General features: G+C 48.1%; 1 protein-coding gene across 23 annotated transcripts in view; it reads right to left on the bottom strand.

The window, feature by feature from the left end:
* The window catches only part of LOC123520258 (serine/threonine-protein kinase MARK2-like), a 126,017-nt gene that overhangs the window by 57,780 nt on the left and 46,930 nt on the right, over positions 1-21,307 (bottom strand). For 16 of the 23 annotated variants that reach the window (XM_045282371.1, XM_045282391.1, XM_045282387.1 and 13 more), the window contains exons 2-3: positions 18,530-18,988; positions 7,984-8,037 (exon numbers count right to left, since the gene is read on the bottom strand). The exons of 1 other annotated variant lie outside the window; for it this stretch is intronic. In XM_045282371.1, coding sequence (XP_045138306.1) covers positions 7,984-8,037; positions 18,530-18,667 — 192 coding nt within the window. In that variant the 5' untranslated portion in view covers positions 18,668-18,988. The remainder of the gene's footprint in view (positions 1-7,983; positions 8,038-18,529; positions 18,989-21,307) is intronic. 6 more of the 23 variants (XM_045282374.1, XM_045282377.1, XM_045282380.1 and 3 more) reach the window with 2 other exon arrangements.

Raw genomic sequence — 21,307 nt, 5'->3', positions numbered from 1 at the left:
ACTAACAAACTATCTACTCTATCCTACACGAGTTACCTTCATATCCTTTTATTGGCGATGTATTCCCAGAAACAATAATACAAGCTCATGTTTCCCTGCTGGTGATATCTAAAAAAAGCTACCTATCTACCGATCTCTTACTGCTGTCGATACACCTATCCTATCTATTCACCGCTTGACTTTACGTGTTTCTAACTTAAAAATACCAGTTGTTTTCAGGCGTTCACGTTCCATCTAATGCAATGAACACTGGATGGAGTCCGAGTCAGCAAGGAAGAGTGAGGAACCGAGTAACGAAAGTAGGTGAGAGTGAGGCAGAAACGAAAGCCAGCAAGGGAAAGCCTCAGGAAATAGTGACGAAAGCCAGCCAGCCAACCAGCCAAGTAGCTTTGACTATATAGCCACAAAGGGAAAGCCTCCACCACCCTCAGCCCAAAGTCTCGGCATTCCTGTATCATCAAATCAACGCAACATCATCCTCCTGACCTCACTCAACTTTCCCCTTCCTTCCTTCCTTCCTTCCTACCCAGCAACTCTCACTCCTACTCCTACTCCTCCTCCTCCTCCTTCGCTGTCCCCCTTAAACTCCACTCATGCTATCCATACTAAGGTTCCCAACACACACACACACACACACACACACACACACACACACACACACACACACACACACAAGTAGCCCATTTAGCTACAGTGAGCGATCCCAATCAGCAGCAGCAGGAGGAGGAGGAGGAGGAGGAGGAGACAATTAAGGAACTCGGGGGAAGAAAAGGGCACGGTCGACGATGTATCGGAAAGTAGGAAAGTTAAGGAGGGGAGAAGAAACTACTTGAAAAAAAAAAAATGGAAGAGGAGGAGGAGGAGAGAAGTAAACAGAGGAAGAGAGTCCAATATAAAGGTGAAGCTTCAGTAACCTGCGCGCGCAAACTTTCTCTCCTTTAGCCAATCTCCTCCTCCTCCTCCTCCTCTCTCTCTCTCTCTCTCTCTCTCTCTCTCTCTCTCTCTCTCTCTCTCTCTCTCTCTTGTCTCCTCTTCTCAATCCTACTCCTCCTCCTCTTGTTTTTTTTTTTTTTCCACCACTTCCTCCTTCACGGTTCATATTACAGCCCTCCTTCAGTCTATGTAGGGGAGTGAATGACAATGTGGAGACTAGCATGAGAGAGGACACACACACACACACTCTCTCTCTCTCTCTCTCTCTCTCTCTCACACACACACACACACAAAGGATGATCGACAAGGCTATAGAAGGTACTGCAGGTGGTCAGTCTCGTTATGACACACAAACAGATAGACGGGACAGGACGGGAGTGCTACGTCTCGTCCCCAACAGGATGGCACTGACACTGACGGGAGGAAGTGGACGAGGCGGCGGAGGCGGGAAGGGGGAGCGAGAAGAGACGGTTGAGTAGGGGGTAAAGATTTTGGCTGTAGTGTCTATGGTTGTGGGTGGGAAGATAATGTGGATGGGGTGCGGGAAGGAGAAATGTAGGGCTAAGAAGGGGACTGGGACTGTATCGGGGAAGGGGCGCTGCGGACACAAGACAGTGCCGCACTCTATGACCCCACCCTCACTGCAGCCTCGCCCAAGCTCCACCGGCTCCAAGCTCCACCGGCTCGTCGTAATAAAAGTTCCCGGGTAACCTAATCCGAGTTTATAAAATGGAGCACGCAACCTTGCGCTGATACCAAAGTCGATATAATTAACAGGATATTTTGCAATGTTACGTGAGTGAGTGAGGGAGGGAGGGTTCAGCAGACGACCTCAGCCAGCACCAGTAATAGTGCCAGGAGTGAGACCAAGTGTTCGACTCTGTACTGACCTAGTTTGTCTTGTTGGACTTCCATATCTATAGCAGGGTCTGATCTTCATTCGCCTTGCCATGTCTTCTTTTCTATATATGAATGTTGTTCTTTTGGTAAATGTAGACGACATTAAATTCATGAGTGTATTTACCTAGTTTGTCTTCTCCACTCGTTTAGCCATGTTTCATTTATTTTTTATTAAAACAAGACATTAACCTCAATCTATCCCTAGTGTGTGTGTGTGTGTGTGTGTGTGTGTGTGTGTGTGTGTGTGTGTGTGTGTGTGTGTGTGTGTGTGTGTGTGTGTGTGTGTGTGCAGTGGTGGTAGTGGTGCTGGGGGGCAATGGTAGCCTAGACTAGGACAAGATAAAGAGAATACATGTATTTTCTTTACCTTGGACTAAGGCATCGTCCAGCACCCTTCACACAACCCACCTCACGCTACACCACACACCAACACCAAACAGACGTAATCAAGCGAGACACAACAGTAAATGAAGACGTGTAGCCCTGTATGTTGAGCAGAGGTGATTCAGAGCCTCGTCCGTGGCCCGCATCGTCATGGTACGTGTCCTTCCCAACCCCCGCCAGCATTGAGTCACACCAAGGCCACACCAACTACACCAGCACCTCGCACACCGCCTTTCCTCCACTAACAAGACCTGGTATAGTTTGCTGTAAATGTGGGAGTCCGATGCTTTGTTTCCCCGTGGCGGTGGTAGCGGTGGTGGTGGTGGTGGTGCTTGTGTCACTTCCTAGTAATGGAAAGTATGTATATCTCCAGTGTCCTTGTCCTTGTTCGCTATAACTTACATACCTTTCTTCCTACTCAGAAAAATGGAGCTATTATTTCGTTATCTACTCTTATTTATGACCTATTATATTTACCTTAAGTAGGAAGAAACTTATAAAACTCTAGTGACGATATATTTTAAGAATGAAGGAGTTCAGTAGTTATTCCAAGTGCAAACCGGAAAACATTAACTTTCCTCTTTAGATATGTGGAAATGCAATAAAAAAAACTTCCTTTGCATCCAACTATTCACACTTTATCCCATCATCTCAAAAAATAATAAAAAATAAAAAAATAACTAAATAAATGGACTTTTTTTTATTTAGATATTCATATTTTAAAGGATTACTTCTAAAAAATACAAACAAACAGTGGCCAAGTTTCCTTTCACCTGAACCTATGCCTATCCTGTCCTCACTTAAAAAGATATTATGATAGCATGCCTGAATACCACCAACGATTTATGTTCACCTGTTTACAAATAACATACGACAGGGATCAGATTACGTTCCTCCTTCCTCTTCTGAAAACTGTAAAGCGCAACCCTCCTCCCCCTTTAGACTAACCTTCCACACACACACACACACACACACACACACACACACACACACACACACTCATTACCACACGCAGCACGACAACGTCCTACAAAGGGAGCAACATCAAGGGCGTACCGCGACCCTCAACTCAAAACACGAACCACCGGAACAACAACAACAACCGTTCCATCACCACACACACCACACCACAACACAACACACACTCATAATAAAAGCACCTTAATTCCATCCCACTTTCGCACCCAAAGCACCATCCGACACACACACACACACACACACACACACACACACACACACACACACACACACACAAAGAAGTGAAGCCGAGGAGAGTAAAAGCAAACCAGGTCAGTGTGTCGCCGAGGAATCGATTTCGTCTTGAGGAGATCAAAAGACATGAGAGAAAGAACGAAAGAAAGAGAGAGAAAGAAAAAGTTGAACACACATAAACACACGAAGGTCACCGAGTCGCAGGATTATGAAAGAGAGCGAGAATGAGAATGACGAGTAGTTTGTTAGTGTTGTGTAGAGTGTGAAGCGATGGGTTAGGAAAGCGAGGTCCTCTACTCCCTCTGCTTCCTCGGGTGCTTCAAAACTAATTAGCGCATAACAAAAGGCAGCAAACGCGAGCCAACACCGCGGAAGCGAAAGTGACAAAACAAAGGAAGCAGCATGAATAAAACGAGACGGGCCTGCAAATGGGCTACACTAAAGACCTCTGCCGGCAAGGATAGACCATCACGTGAGGCCTGCCGGCTCATTATGCTCCCAGTCCAGGCGGCTACGGCGTGGAGGAAGAGGAAGGAGGAAGAGGAAGGAGGCGGCGGGCGGAAGAGAGGTAAGAATGAGAAGGAAGAGAAAAGGAGAAAGTGGAGGTGGAGACAAATCATGGAATTTAAAGCAGGGAGAGGAGAAGAGAAAGTGGCAGAGAGAGAGAGAGAGAGAGAGAGAGAGAGAGAGAGAGAGAGAGAGAGAGAGAGAGAGAGAGAGAGAGAGAGAGAGAGAGAGAGAGAGAGAGAGAGAGAGAGAGGGGTAGAATGAGTGGTGGGTGCCCCAGTTGTCATACATCCCACTAACCTTCCCCTTCTCCCCCTTCAGATAATTCAGGATGGATTACAATAGATATGCGTCATAACTCCTTCCCTCCCCAGACCTCAGCCCTGCCTCCCACTCCCCGCTGACACACCATCTCCTTAATCCTCCCACCCGTACCCCTAAGACGACTCCTGCTGAAGAGATCATACCACAGAACGAAGCATCAGATTTCCTACTTACTGAATTGTCTCATTTCTCCTCCTCCTCCTCCCTCTCTTCTTTTGTCTTGCATCGTCCCTTACTCAATGTCCCCCGTCTCCTCCTCCTCTTCTTCCTCTTGCTACTTCTATTACTTCTATTACCATTTTCTATAATTTCCCTATTCGTGACTGGAGGAAATTTAATGCTACACGCGACTCTTCAAATCTCTAAGTAATTTCTTAAGCTAGACTCTTAATACATACTTTTCTTCTTGTCTTATTTTCCTGAATCATCAACCTCCTCTTCTACCCTCCCTCACTCCCTCTCCATCTCCCTCCACCACTATCACTATCACCGCCATAACAGCCTTCATTACCGCCAACACGTCGCCACAATAACCGCATTCACCACCACTGTCTATTCTTCTTCCGGCTTCTACCTTCCTAACCTCCAACATCACCACCATCACTGCCACAATCACATCCCCCACCGCTGGATCTCCCCTCCTTCTCTTCCTCTTCCTTCTATACCTATCCGTTACCAATGAGCCTATTATTAATACTCCTTTACTCCTTTGTATTCCTTTCTAATCAGTTCACGTCCCTTCATATCTCTTCTTCCTCCTTATTGTTAGTTTTCGATATTTCTCTACTTTCTCCTCCCCCTCATCTCCCTGTACATTCATTCAAGGTATACTAATTCCTTCTTTACTTCAATATCAAGGTGTGGTGTTACCTCTTTTTCTCTTCCTCTCCCCTCCTACTCTCGCCTTTCACCTCCAGGGGTCGTGACTTCTCTCCTTTGTGCAGTTTTATCTTGTTATTCAGTGACACTAAAGAAATTACACGCAAAGAAAAAGAAGAGAAAAAATTGCTGGTATAAAAGTATCATGACGCTTTCTCTCAATTGTCTTCTTAAATTTACGCACAGTTTAAAAGGTTAGCCTGGTCTTGTCTTGTCTTTTTTTTTTCTCTCTCTCTCTTTTCTTGCTGTCATCTTATCTCAAGCAAAGAAAAAAGAAAGACGTGTGATGGTTAAATTTCACCTCTCTCTATCTCTCTCACTCTCCTCCCACAAGAGTCAGCAGGTGTGTCACGTGATGGGGAAGAGAGAGCCGACACCGCCGCTGCTGCTCCCACCACCGCCACCGTCGCAACCCACCCTACGACTCTCACTTCTGCGGCCAAGCCCAAAAATTTCCCTCCCTGTAACTTCCGCCTTCCCGGGAAGCGGCAAAATGAAGTTTTGATCGCTACAAGTTTTAAGAAGATCACGTATGACCCGCAGCCCTCGTTATTATGTTGTTATTATCATCATTATAATAATTAAGGTTCTTCCTGCTGGCTTTTCACTCAACTTTTGCAATATTTATAATTTTTTCTCTTCCTTTTTTCGAGGTCTCCTTATTTTCGGCCTTGATATCCGAGTCTAAGTGAAGCAACCTTGAATTCTGCTGCTCTTCGTCATTTCTTCCTACCGATCATCAGGCCGTGGCGTCTTCAGTGCGAGGCAGCGCGGGGCCTCGTCAGGAGCCTGAGTCACTTTAATGAGGAGCAGAGGGAATGGCTGATAACACTGATAAGATGAAGGGTGAGGGACGGCCGGCCGGATCAAGGGGAGCGATTATAGTGTGGGCTGGTATGATGATCGCGGGCACCAAAAAAATGTATGGGTGCTGGAGGGGAGCGTGAGTAAACAGCGGGTTGTAGGCCTGAGCGGTCACACAGAGTGGCTCTTCAATTACCCTCCATCACCACAACGCAGCCGTTAACTCACCGCAGCCTACCCACCGCGCCGCTCACTGCTGGGGATGTTGACGCCAGCGGCAATTGCACTAGAGACAAGTGAGGCAAGACTGTTCCTCGACAACATACAATTGCAAGAACTACCTCCACTTGGGAGCTTCTGGACGGGAGAAAGAGCATACACACACAAACACACACACACACACACACACACACACACACACACACACACACACACACACACACACACACACACTTTGTTACATAAGTTATTAAGGTGTGTTCAGTGGAGCGGGGATGATGCCTCGTTGGCCAGGCTGCCACATAGGGCTGACGGGCCTCCACGCTGCCATCTCATGCCCCACCACAATGGCAGGAGGGGATGGTGAGGTAATGCTCCACAACAAACCCAAATGGTGGAAAGGAAGAGTTGGTTGTAAGGGGTAGGGAGGGTGAGTCAAGTGGGCGGTGGCGGTGGATGCCACGAGCAGAGAAAGCCTGGCGCGTCAAGATTCTTACTGTAACGGTAGGGAAAGTGAGGGACGGGCCATCCCTCGGCAGCTAAGCCGCGCCCTCGGGAAAGCGCCGCACATTACACCAGACGTGTGCTGCCCGCACTGAGCACCATCCACAACAGGGGACAGGCCTCACCCCGCCAGAAGCTCCACCGACCTGAGCACTGCGGCAAATTATCCTGCCGGTCCATCGAGCATTTCAGAGCCAACGTCGTGTGTGAAGGAGCCCCGCCGCCAGCCCCCTCCGGCCCCGTGACCTACACTTTGCCTAATTCCACAAACTTGTAAGATCCTTCCCTCGCTGCCTGCCTGGATTGCAAGGCTGAGGAGGGGAAGGGAAATGATGCTCCCGCGGCAGCCTACCGTCGTGCTCCACAGGGACGGTGCCGCCGAAAGGACACCTCACATTCCCGATACTCAACAAGACAACATAATGAAGTATCGACTCCAGTCCCGAGCGGATCCAATACTTCTTTGTCTCTCCTGCGAAACCATTAACTCCTTTTCTGCTGCACACAATATTATGAAAAGAAAAAAGAAAAAAGAATCTCATTCAAGGCCATTCTTTCATTCCGAAATATTCATATGAAGCCTCCTTACGGCCCACACACACACACACACACACACACACACACACACACACACACACACACACACACACAATGGTATATCTGCAACTAAAGCCACAGGAGTTAGGACATCTTAATGCTATGATAACTAATGGCATCTAATATTATAATATACACTAATAGTTATATTATTCTAAATGCATTATGTACTAGTAATTATGCTACTTAATGCTACTCTTCTAGATGTAGTACTTAATTAATAGTTAGAGTAAATAGGCGAAGACAAAAGATTAGTGACTTTGTATTGTGTGCTTAGCTGTGTGTGTGTGTGTGTGTGTGTGTGTGTGTGTGTGTGTGTGTGTGTGTGTGTGTGTGTGTGTGTGTGTGTGTGTGTGTGTGTGTGTGTGTGTGTGTGTGGAATCAAGAGTTTGTAATAACGTGACATGCGGTGTGGTGATGTTAGCAGTGTGGTGCCGAGAAGTTAGTGTGATGTAAGGTAGGTGATGCCATTAGTAATTAGTGTGGTGGTGAGTCATGTACAGGGTGTAGTGTTGTGGTGATTAGTATGTTAGGGGAATTGTGTGATGTTGTGGGGAGTAGTGAAGAGCGGTGTTGTGCTACGTGATGTTTAGAAGCGTGGTGGTGCTGGTGGTGGTGGTGTGAGGTGGAGGAGGAGCCATGTTGGTGGTGTTGTGTGGAGGAGGAGGAGGAGGAGGAAGAGGAGCGGTGGTGTGGACGGGACAAGGCAATCATCCTCACCCTTGGCCGGTGTCCCTTCTCGGCCGCCTTGCTGCTTGTCTTGCTCTCACTCACCTGCAACACAGACATAAGCACGCCCGAGATGAAACACTTGCTCGCGCGCGCACACACGTACATGAAGACACCAAACACACACACACACACACACCACACACACATACATACATACAAGCGCACACACATACAGGTCTCGTCTCATGTAACGAGAAAGCCACAATAATAATGATGAAAGTGGTATATACACATTCATAATTAGATTCCTAATCTCAAACATTTCCCTCCATGTGTTGTTCTTAACAAAAAATATATATACATGTCATGAGTTATATACACAGGACTATGTTAGCAAATGTTTACTTGTTAGTTCATCATCTAATGGAGGAGTTATATTACTAATTAAAAACTGCTAAATCAGCTAAATCAGGTATATAATATATATATATATATATATATATATATATATATATATATATATATATATATATATATATATATATATATATATATATATATATATATATATATATATATATATATATATATATATATATATATATATATATATATATATATATATATATATATATATATATATATATATATATATATATATATATATATATATATATATATATATATATATATATATATATATATATATATATATATATATATATATATATATATATATATATATATATATATATATATATATATATATATATATATATATATATATATATATATATATATATATATATATATATATATACACACACATACGCAGGCCAGAGAGCATCCAGGGCCACACACAACACTGATCAACAAACAACTGCACAACACAAGCACAACACATATACAGGAGGTGCAATACGTGGGAAACACTACCCAAAACGTGAACTGACGGAGTGAACTGACGGGCGTAACATGAGACGGCTGCTGCCACGGCGAGCCCCTGCCTGCCCGCCCCTACAGGAAGTGCTGCTGTGACTACGGTGACATCACTAACCCCTACCTTTACTAACCGTCACTGCCGTGCATCACAAACTATCTCGTTACCAACCGTCATTGCCGTGCATCACAAACTATCTCGCTACTTGCTACTCTTCACAACACACGCGCACTGCGCTAAAAGAAGACCCGAGTGGTGGCGCCAGTATCAGTACGAAAGTGGTGTTCCTTCCCTCCTACCTCCCTCCTGATGCACTGAGGTGAGGTAAGGAGGAGGATGAAAGAAGATGGCTGCAGCGTGGGCGTTGAGAATGGAGAAGTCAGTACGTGGGTGCATCACAAGGTATACAACGCCCAGCTCACAGGCACAGCTAACCAAAACAAGTTGACGAGACACTAAAAAAATCCTTTTGACAGTATTACTCCTGCTATAGTCAGACATCACTGCTCCCCTCCCTTCCCACACATCATAAACAACCAGTGAGCGGCCCCAACCAACACTCCCAAAAGACCTTGACACTTTAAACCATCAAAGTGCCTTGGGGTGGCCCAGGGAGCAGGCAGGCAGCCGGGCACAAGGCACACCCCGCCCAACCACCCACCCACTCATTCCGCTCGCCTTGCTTTCCATCACCCCGGCACTCAGCATTCCTTACCGCCACCTTCCATTCCTCCACCTATCCACTTCGCTCTCTCAAAACTCCTCCCACCACCCACCCACACACAAAGCCCACACGCATGACAACACCCACCCTCCCTCCAGATAATACTAATAAAAGTAACAAAAGAACTTCCGGATGTGTATGAAAAAAATAATAATGAAAAGTAATGTTGAGATGAAACAGAAATTTTCTTCACAGCAAGCAGCAGCAGGCAGGTCTTTCTTCCCGTGATGCTCAGAAGACAATGGCGCCATTCCAGAGCCTTGGCGAGGGGGCGGAAGTGCGTGGAGAGAGAGAGAGAGAGAGAGAGAGAGAGAGAGAGAGAGAGAGAGAGAGAGAGAGAGAGAGAGAGGAAGTGGGTCGACCTGCTGCTCCGTGACTCCCAGGTATAGTTCATTAACACACACACACACACACACACACACACACACACACACACACACACACACACACACACACACACACACACACACACACACACACACACACAGAAGGAGCGGGTTTGGATGGCAGGTGTGTGTTGGGACGCTCGTCATGCAAAGTGAGAGTCAGGGGCGAAGGGTGGGGAGGAAGAGGGGTGCAGATGAGTGGCGGACAGGTCTAGAGGGGAGGATGGGACGGGAACGAGGGGCGGAGAGGAGGGAGAGGTAAGGACCGCAAGTGCATGACTCACTCGGGTTTTCCCTTAGTGCATGACTGGAAAAAAAGGGGGCGCGTTTGTCTCACCCTCAGTTTCCATGCACCCAAGCCACAGTGATCTTTCCTCACCGCCAACACCGCCAGCACCAAGTCGTCGTCACCACCACATAAGGCACATCACCACCATCACCATCATCATTACACCCCACCCCGTCCCCGTCCCCGTCCCCACCACCACCACTACCATCACCACCCCACATGTTTCTCTGCCACAACAGACATTAACACACTTTTTCTCTTACTTCACTTCCTCTTCCTCTTCCTCTTCCTCCTCCAGCTCCTCCTCCTCCTTCTCCCCTACACCCTGACTCCACCAACCCTCCAGTTGGTATCCAAACATCCAGACAGGTCTTTTTACACAGTTCCAGGAGAGAACACACACACACACACACACACACACACACACGTAACAGGAGGAGGAGGAGGAGGAGGAGGAGGAGTTTGCATCCCACCGAAGACATGTTTCATTCAGGTCACGGCTGGGTATGAGGACAGTGTGTGTGTGTGTGTGTGTGTGTGTGTGTGTGTGTGTGTGTGTGTGTGTGTGTGTGTGTGTGTGTGTGTGTAAGAATGACACAATAATAGAGAGAGAGAGAGAGAGAGAGAGAGAGAGAGAGAGAGAGAGAGAGAGAGAGAGAGAGAGAGAGAGAGAGAGAGAGAGAGAGAGAGAGAGAGAGAGAGAGAGAGAGAGAGAGAGAGAGAGATTCATTTCCTAAGTGCAAGTTCTCGTCTCTTAACATTCTGAGGCGGATACAGGAGTGGGGAAAATAGGGACAAGAGAGAGAGAGAGAGAGAGAGAGAGAGAGAGAGAGAGAGAGAGAGAGAGAGAGAGAGAGAGAGAGAGAGAGAGAGAAACGGCAATGGTCTTTCTGTAACAGCCTGAAGGAGAGGAGGTAAGAGGGGTTAAGAGGGACATGTCCTTTCCTGTCACTGGGCTTACTATTGTGCGCCATTACGAGAACAACCTCCCTTATCGCTTAGCCGACTGAGGGAAGGAGATGCTGGAGTGGGGGGGGGTGAGGCTGAGAAGGCAGGGAGAGTGACAGGAACGAAAGGAGGGAGAGGATAAATAAAAGGAAGGAAGGGAGGTAAAGGAGTCGGTATTAAAGTAGGAAGGGTAAGGAGGTAAATTAAAGAAAGGAAGGAAGGAAACAAGAGAGATAGTGAAAAGGTGAGTATGGAGAGAGGCAAATGAGGGTAGATAAGGAAACAAGGTGGGTTGGCAGGGAAGCTGAGGGGAAAAAGAAGAAGACAGAAGACTAAATAAGGAAGGAAAGCAAGGAGGTAGGCAAGTGCATAGAATAGTAAGGTATGGAGAAAAGGCAGGAAGAAAAAATAGAAATGGTACGAAATACAGAAGGAAAGAAGGCAGATGAAGAAAGAGTGGAGACGAAGAAAGGAAGGGGGAAGGAGGGAGGGAGGGAAGTGTACAAGGGACAAGTATGCTGACTGCTGAAAACTGAAGAAGTGAGAGTTTAAAGCGATGGAAACTGGTGAGTCGCGGGAGCTTGATAAGGCATGGCCGATCCACGCCTTGACTGCGGGCGTGAATGTGTTAGGCAAGCGTGCGAAGATCGAGGGAGGAAAAGACACGGATAACATGGGAAAGAATGCTAAGGGCTAAATAAAAAAAATATATATATATATATATATATATATATATATATATATATATATATATATATATATATATATATATATATATATATATATATATATATATATATATATATATATATATATATATATGTTAAGAAAAGAATGATGAAAAGGAATAAAAAAAAAAAAAAAACGAGAGATTAAGTTCTAGCTCTCTTTACATTGAGACATATTTACTTTCATGATGCAAGTGATCGCTTGACATCTCCCTGTCGCAAATCATTCACCATTTCACCCAGTTTTCCCAGCACTATTCCCAGACACTTGAGGATAGAAAAGAAATAAAGGTAAAGGGTGAGATGATGAGGAGAAATACGAAGCAATAACTTTAGAAGAAGAGAGGTTAATAAAAGACAACAATGAACCAATAAAAGATGCAGATGGACATTTGAATAAGGTACGAAAAAAAAAAAAAAGGAGAAAGGAATGAAATATATGAAACGAAGGGAGAGACAGAGAAAGAAATGTAAACACTAGAATTATAGATTGTGTAACACCAGAGACGTGAAGGTTTACATGAGAAAGTAAACAGAAAAAGAAAAAAACCCATATTATATTAAAGAGGAAGGAGAAAAGAACACAACTTGGGTATAACAAGTGCGCGCGCGCGCACACACACACACACACACACACACACACACACACACACACACACACACACACACACACACACGGAAAAACGGATGTCAGAGTTGGGAAGAACCTCAAAGATAACAGAGACAGGAAAGGAGGATGAAGGCAGAGTGATAAGGCGAAAAGTGACGTAGTAAGGGAAGCCAGGCAAAGTGAAGTGTGTGTGTGTGGTGAGGAGCAGGAGTGGCAAGGTGGAGCAGGTTTGGTAACAGTGGAATGAAGTGGTGATGGGAGGGGGCGGGGAATTGTAGGCCAAGAGGCCACTATTGTGTTAAAAGATCAGGAAGGAGACGGACACGAGCAGACCCTCACCTACGAGACCTTCCCTGACACCCTCTTGACACACACTTGCTGAATGTTCGGCCCCGTGGCGGAGGCTGCGAGAGGTCAGGATCCTCCACTACCTTCACCACCACAAAGACTACCTTCCCCTCTACTGCCGGCTATGAGATAAAACACCTCTCATCCCACATTCCTACCTTACGTCCAAAAATGCACCACCACCTCGACAGCCTGACGTAAAACGGACGCCCCCACGACAGTAAAAGTAGCGCAGGCACTCAGCGGGCGACCCGGTGCGCGATAAAGTCCCCAGGAGGTGTGCCGATGGGAAGGCCCCATTGCACATTTCGGTTTGAAACGGCCGGTAAAAAAAATATAATAAAAGGCTAAAGTCTGGACAACTCTGAAGGTAAAGTCGCGCGGGACCGAGGCGGCCCACCCACGCCTCCAGCACGGCGGCCACATCTATATAACTGGCGGGCTCAGGTTACGATCCGCCTTACTAGCCGAGGGACTGACCCACTTCCCTTATCGCCACGTGCCATTCCCTGCTAAATCCATTTGTTTCCACAATGACGACCCTTTCGCCGCTAATCAGCCCCGCCGCCCCTCCAACACGTGTCACACGCTGGCTGAAGCTGTGCCACACAAGCCCTGCCGTCATGCCGCCCGGCATTGTGGCTCGGGCTGCGCCCCAAGACGTATCACTTGTCCTCACCTGTCAACATGATCCTGCAAATCTGCGTTTTTTTTTTTTTTCAAGCGACTGGAATCACTACGGCTTTCGTTACAGCAGGTGAGCTTGAGGCCGCTCCTTAAAGGTGTAGGATATGACCATCTCGCTCCTGTTCCCTGCCTCGGGGCTCGGCAGGTCTGTCCTCTCAGAAACCTCAACTCTCTTCAAGATCCATCCCGTTGCTCAGCCTTCCAAGTGGCAAGGCGTCGCCAAGCGCAAGTCCTCTGAACTATTCACAAAAAAAATTCTCGACATTAGAGCGGCGCTCTTGAGGGGCAGCGGTGTGCTCCTCCTTGACCTCTGTGTGAAAGGACAGACTCTCCTTGATGAGAGGACTTCATTCATTAAACGCGGTCTTCCTCTCGCCACACCATTACGTGTCGGGCCGTTACTAAACCTCCAATGCAGCCGTTAATGCCTTCACTCCCTCCCCTCCCTGCACATGTGTCCCAGCGCCGACAGTGCCGTTGCTCCTACACAGCAACACAACTACTTTGAGCCGAACATGCATGGTCACCATGTAGTCATTTCATCACCGTTCGTGGTGCAGGCTCCTCTGCAGCTCCGGGCTTCCCTTGGCCTCGTAGGTCATTTAGCCCACCAGGGTCGGGGTGGTGGGAGGCCGGGGCTGGTCACTCTCACCAGCACATCTTTAATGCGGGGGCTGGTGCACGCCACACCCGCGCGACACTCCTGCCACCATGCCACGCAGTTACCAGCCCTCACAACAGTCCTCGTAATATAATTTAGGTCCATAATCCTTCATTTCAGGCGTTTCTTTAAGAGGGAGGTTGTTTCCGGACGACACCCGAGCCCTGGGACGCGGCGCAGCGTGGCTCGGGTGGCACAAGTAAGACCGGGCGGGAGGACCGGTAAGGCGGGTCCCGGCTGGGTTGGAGGAAACGGGAGGGTGCCCAGTCCCTCACTGTTCCAGTTCCACCACCACACCCATCTTGTAGGGACCATCTACTTGTATTTGTGTACGTGGTTGCATGCATTTGCACACCCAACGACATCTACAGGTATACAAAATACTCCAAACACGGTAGATATATTCTCTCTCTCTCTCTCTCTCTCTCTCTCTCTCTCTCTCTCTCTCTCTCAAGTAGTGCCAAGCCTCCCCTCCACTACACCAGCACACACCGGTCACCAGAGTGGCGTGGGTCACTGGCGTCCCCACGGGTGTTCCAGGGGAGTATATGCACTACTAAAAAAAAAAAAAAAAAGAAGAGGATCAGGGGCTACTGCTGCTCCTGCTTCTGGCGCCATCTACAACCAGAAGTGGACCACCTTCACCCTGGCCCGAGTGAGCAAGGTTAAGCTGGTGCTCTCCCATTCTCCCACAAGCTACCCCGCCCACACCTCGCGAGAACAAGAGGCCAATGTCAACACCTCGCTCAGCCTCCCGTGTACCGCCGCCTGCCGGGAAAGGCGTCATTTCATCCAACTACCTGACATCCCCAGATAACAAGCCAGGGGATATTGTGTCTACAAGTCATCTAACCAGAAAGTTGTGGATAAAGGAAGACACGCGGCGTGGTATCCAACACGTGGGCACTGAGCTCTTCGCGCCACAACAGATCAAGAGTGTCGCCTCCAGTGTTTCCTGACGTCACCAAAACAATCATTACCAAAACAAACACAAGTCCATCACTGCCATTCCACCAAGGCAAGAGAAAGGGAGGAAGAAAAGTGAAGACAGCACAATACTGTACATTGTGTTCTGCAGCCAAGCCGCAGGCAGCGCTCACACTCTAGAGTAGCGTAGTCAGTGTGGCTGCGGCAGACCCATTTAGTGTCGGTCATAAAACGCTACACCACGACCGGTGACAGCTGCTGCACCGGTACCAAGATGCGTCCCTGCACCAGTGCCAGCAGTCCCGTGCACACCTGGGCGAAGAGCACTATAATGCCACCGCCCGTCACCCCTGGCACCCAACCTGACACCGTGACGTGAGGGTTTGGCGAGCCATTCTACTCCACTCTTGGCATACCGCACACGCCTCGAGCCACACCTTACCCACGAGGCGCCTGCACCCACCCGTCACCACTCACCGCCCAGTACCGCCCCACCCTTCCTTCCTGGCAACTCGTGCCACGCGGTGTACCTAACCCTTATGTACTGCCACAGCCAGATTGGGTGTGAAAAAAAAAGAAGAAAAATATGAAAAAAATTGTTGGTCAATGATATGTCAGCCATATACAGCACATGTTGTAAGAGATGACCTTGCGGGCTAATGTTCATTCCTTCCTCTCGTGCCTAACGTGGCTCGGACCAACACGTCAAGTGGAGGAGAGAGAGAGTGTGAGAAAAACAAGAGGGAGTGTCGTAAGCAAGCCTTGTGTTCCAAGTGCGAGGTGAATCAAGGTACAGCGTCCGGAAGGCCGTTAGGGTGACGCGTGGAGATGATTAGGTAGGTGGTACTGACTAACAAACTGAGACGGGGAAAGGTAAAGCGTGGGACGATGATCAAGGCACAAGGCAACAAACATTTCGAGCCTCCACATCAGCCAGAGCTAGAAGGCCATACAGCACAAGCCTACATCAACACACCCACACACTCACCAGCACACATGTACAATCACGACACAAATCTCGGCCTTCCCTGCTAATCAGATAACTTGGTGACACAATAATGGTAACCTAGAGCCACAGATTCCCTTGCTTCCTCACTCCCCATCCGCCCCGTAGATATTTCAACACTTGGAGATCGGAATACTGGAAGCTCCCTTACCAGATTATACTTGTGTTTACTTATTCACGATGGGCTCTCTCTCTCTCTCTCTCTCTCTCTCTCTCTCTCTCTCTCTCTCTCTCTCTCTCTCTCTCTAACAGAATTATTTGCTTCCAATAATTTGATTCGAAATAAATGAACAATGGAATGAATAAATAAATAAATACTGACAGATTTCCCCTAAACTGAAAAAACGAACACTCAATTCTCTTTTTCTTTTTTTATTCGCAGCTTATAAATTTTCGATTAAAACTTCACAAATACCTAAGATAATGGTCTAAGGTTTAATAATTATTCCTTCCTTTCTTCCTGCAATCTTTCCTTCTCATTTATCCCCTCCTCCTCCTCTCTCTCTCTCTCTCTCTCTCTCTCTGATGGAAATTGAAGAGGGAGGGAGGGAGGGAGGAAAGAAGGAAGAAAAGAGGGTGGAGTAGGTGGAGAAGAGGAGAAAAACGAGGTGGAAGAGAGTTGGGAGGGAAGGTGAGTGAGAGAGCGAGCGCTTGCGAAAATATTATTGCTGCTTGAAATGATCTTCCAGAGAGAGAGAGAGAGAGAGAGAGAGAGAGAGAGAGAGAGAGAGAGAGAGAGAGAGAGAGAGAGAGAGAGAGACTTATATCATACCAAGTTTCTCCCCAACCGGATATATATGAATACAAGAAACAACCATGACAGTGACACCCCCCTCTCTCTCTCTCTCTCTCTCTCTCTCTCTAACCTAGTTCCCCTCCATTGCTCTTCCTTACTTCCTGGTCTCCCTATCTCCCTCACTTCTCAATTCTTTCCTTTTTCTATCCTATCCTTTTCTTCTTCTATCCTTACTTACTTATTTCATCCAAATCTTACGTTCTATTTCCCTATCTCCCTATTCTTTCCTTTTATGTCCTCTTCTATCCTTATATTTCTGATTGCTCCCCTATTTCCCGGTTTCCAATATCTTCCCTTCTCATTTTTTTTTTCTCTATCCTTCCATACTTGCCTCACCTTTAGAAATACTAGCAGTTATGTCACGCAGTTCCCACCCACAAGTCTCCTTAATGAATGACTGATTACCTACGCTGATGAAGGGAGTAAACACAGACACTTGATACATCGTTTGTTTACCGCGAAAAAACACCAGCGAGTAAAGAAAGAAGGAAAGAAGGAGGTACAGGATACTCTTAGTAGGAGAAGCCGCTAGGGAACTCAAGCGCTGAGGAATCAAGGAGCAGCTGCATAAAAGAGCGCCTTGATGGGGGGATAAGCTAGGTAGTGTAACGAGGGTGACTACAAGAGGGAGGTTTATGAAAGTGAATACCGAGGGTTGATAAGGGTTGAGTTATGGGAGAGTGCAAGGCAAAAACATGGAAAAAAACTATGTGGTGATGGGAAGAAAGAAGGGGAGGATATTGAGAGAGGAAAAAAAAATAGGGCGTGGATATGAAAAATAACCTCCAAACGATGCTTAAATTGTGTGTAATAAGAGTAATGCTGCCTGCTCGAGCACACACACGCGCGCACTCATTCACAGGAACGCTATACTTGGAAAACATTGTGTGACTAAGAATATGAGAGAGAGAGAGAGAGAGAGAGAGAGAGAGAGAGAGAGAGAGAGAGAGAGAGAGAGAGAGAGAGAGAGAGAGAGAGAGAGAGAGAGAGAGAGAATTTAATGAGGCGAAGTGTGAGTGCCAGTAGGCCACGGTTATCTGCCAGTCGCAGCCGCTTACCCCCCACCATAACACACACACACACACACACACACACACACACACACACACACACACACACACACACACACACACACACCAGAACCGACAAAAGCACACAACTTTCTCGTAGCTCACGTCGCCCTTCTAATCTCGTGACATACACTCATAGATATCCAAAGGATTAAATGTAAACATACTTAAAGGTGTGTGTGTGTGTGTGTGTGTGTGTGTGTGTGTGTGTGTGTGTGTGTGTGTGTGTGTGTGTGTGTGGTGACATGTCTTCGGCCCTGCCTTAGCCTAAGCCCAGCAGCAAGCCTTGGCCAGCCGGGTGGGCGGCGCCAAGGTCGCGCGGGCATCGCGGCGGCAGGGTCAGGGTGGGCGTGTACAGTGCGTGGCGGGCAAGAGGAAAGGTTCCCGTGAAGTGAAGGTGAGGTGAGTGAGGGAACAAGCTATACTGTACAGTGGATGGGAGACAAAGCTGGCCACGGCAGAGGAGTAACTTACCCAGTTAGCATTGTACCAAGGCTTGTGAAAACGAGCTGGTCCATGTTGCAGGTGAATCTTGTGCGAGTGTGGGCGTGGTTCCGGCATGGTGGGCTGTGTAGGCGTGGGGCCAGGGGGACCCCGGGCTGTGGCCAGCATCAGCGCTCACGACACCACCGCAGCAGCTGGTAAGACTTGCTTGCTCAGGCGGCCAGCAGGAACCAGCAGGAGCAAGATGCCGTGGTCCTCTGACGTTCAGCACGACACACCAGCACCACGCTTAATCATGCCAACGTCACCACAACTGATCCGTGGGCTTCCTGATCTCACACCACTTCACCACAACATGTCTCAAGCGCTGCAGCTTTGTCTATAAATCCTTTAATCAGATTCCGTCGCAATAACAACTTTTGATAGCTGCTCAGAACACTTAACACTAAGTATCACAGTAATGGGTAGGTCTCTTTCTCAACGCCCAGCCTGCAACAGAGGTCACGTTATTCAAGGTGCAGAGACAGGAGGCGGCGAAGGCGGCGATCTCAGCACCTTGGGCAGTTCAACCCACCTCCATACCCTCACCACTCCACCCTCGCCTCCCTCCACCAGCACCGCGCCTCCCAACAAGTCCTCTCTTTCCCTCCACTTCCTCATCGCACCCGTCCTCTTCTCCGCCACTTAATGTCAGCGTCTCCCAATATAACAAAAACATTTCATTTCCTTTACGAACACTAGTGGCCCCAGACGAGGTACACCGTCCCATCCAAAAAGCAGAGCCCCAAGAACCCCTCCTGCACTCCTGCTGCGCCCCCTGCTTGAGGTGACCTTCAAGTCTCGTCCTGTACATGTTTACTCATACAGAACCTTACAAAGCATGAACACAAATCAGAGAGAGAGAGAGAGAGAGAGAGAGAGAGAGAGAGAGAGAGAGAGAGAGAGAGAGAGAGAATGCAGGGTTGTCGTGAAAGTCAGGCATCGGAGGTGGTGGTCACGAACAGTCAGCCTTGTGTCCAAATAAAGACGCGACACAATATGAATTTGGATACAACATTATCATACAAGTCCTCTTAGGTAGAGAAAATTACTCTCCCTCTCTCTCTCTCTCAAAAACTCTCACACAACAACACACACACACACACACACACACACACACACACACACACACACACACACACACTTCCTAAGTTTATACAAACACCCCACCATGAATTCACACACACACACACACACACACACACACACACACAAACTCCACACAAGAGGCAAGGAGGAACTGGCAGACGACTGCCAAGAATACAGCTTTCTTATCACCCTGGAAGCAAACCACTGGTCGAAGTTCTCTATTAAACAGGCAATCATTTGTTATCAGCACGTCTCTCTCTCTCTCTCTCTCTCTGGTGGTGGTGGTGGTGGTCGTGGTCACGGTAATGGAAGTGTAGGAGGTGGAGTTGGTTGATCCTCTCCACTTCCACTTCAGTCTCCCAGAGTTGAACGTCCTCCTCCCTCCCTCCCTCCCTCCCTCTTGCCTCTTACTTCTTCCCCTCCTTCGCCCTTCCCCAAGCCATCCACCCACCCAGCCAGCCAGCCAGCCAGCCAGCCCGCCCTCACAATCCCCGTCATCCTCCCCAATAGGGTGAGTCACCAACCCGCCCGCTGCTCCAGACCAACGGATCCCCCACTCTACTCCCCATTCCTCTTCCCCTCCACCCCTTCCTCCCCCTCTCCCCTCCTTCCCAAGTGCCGCTATGCACCGCCCGCGACCCTTCCATTACAACAACAGTGGCAGTGTTTTTCTTATTTTTTCCCTCGTTTTTCTCCTTTTCTCGATGTTCTTTACGTTGTGTCATGAAGGGAGAACTTTGTTTCCTGGTGTGTGTGTGTGTGTGTGTGTGTGTGTGTGTGTGTGTGTGTGTGTGTGTGTGTGTGTGTGTGTGTTTGGTAGTAGTAGTAGTAGTAGTAGTAGTAGTAGTAGTAGTAGTAGTAGTAGTAGTAGTAGTAGTAGTAGTAGTAGTAGTAGTAGGAGGAGGGAGGGAGGGAGGGAGGGGAGGGAGGAGGAGGGAGGGAGGGAGGAGGGAGGAGAGAGAGAGAGAGAGAGAGAGAGAGAGAGAGAGAGAGAGAGAGAGAGAGAGAGAGAGAGAGAGAGAGAGAGAGAGAGAGAGAGAGAGAGAGAGGTAATGTATGCTGTGCAAGGCAGAGAAGAGAAGAGAAGAGAAGAGAAGAGAAGAGAAGAGAAGAGAAGAGAGAGAGAGAGGAGAGGAGAGGAGAGAAGTGAAGTGGGCTAGGAGAGGCGAGGCGGGGCGAGGCGGGGAAGGTGTACGTAGGTAAGGCAGGCAGGTGGATGAGTCAGACAGAACCAGCCGGGGTGAGTGAACAACCCTCAACCCCCTTCCAGTGTCTGTGCTCTTCGTGTGCTGCACCCCACCATCACACCACCACGTGTGGGCGGCCCCTCCCAAACCCCGCCCACGCTACACCGCCTCGCCAGCTCTTTCTTACCATGAGAAAGTCTCCTGCCCAGACGACCTGTGCAGAGTAATAAAAGTGGAGATTGTGATGGTGGTGACGATGATGATTGCTTTATACCTCACCAGTGACTGTGAGCCTTGCTACTGTTGTTACTAATGTGTCCCATACTCGCCTCTCATCCCACCTTCCAGCATAAAACAACTCGTACTAGAGTAAAAAGGCTGCCAGGACTGAGTGCGGCTGCCAGAAGCAAAATAGATCAAGGCCGCCGTGAAACTTGGCCCCGCTATCGTAATGAATTAAACTCCCGTCGCCGAGATAGGTGTCCACCCGCCG

The sequence above is a fragment of the Portunus trituberculatus genome, chromosome 46 (assembly GCF_017591435.1).
Source record: "Portunus trituberculatus isolate SZX2019 chromosome 46, ASM1759143v1, whole genome shotgun sequence".
Classification (NCBI taxonomy): domain Eukaryota; kingdom Metazoa; phylum Arthropoda; class Malacostraca; order Decapoda; family Portunidae; genus Portunus; species Portunus trituberculatus.
The sequence above is the reverse complement of the archived record's forward strand: the minus strand, read 5'-3'. Positions and strand labels throughout refer to the sequence as shown.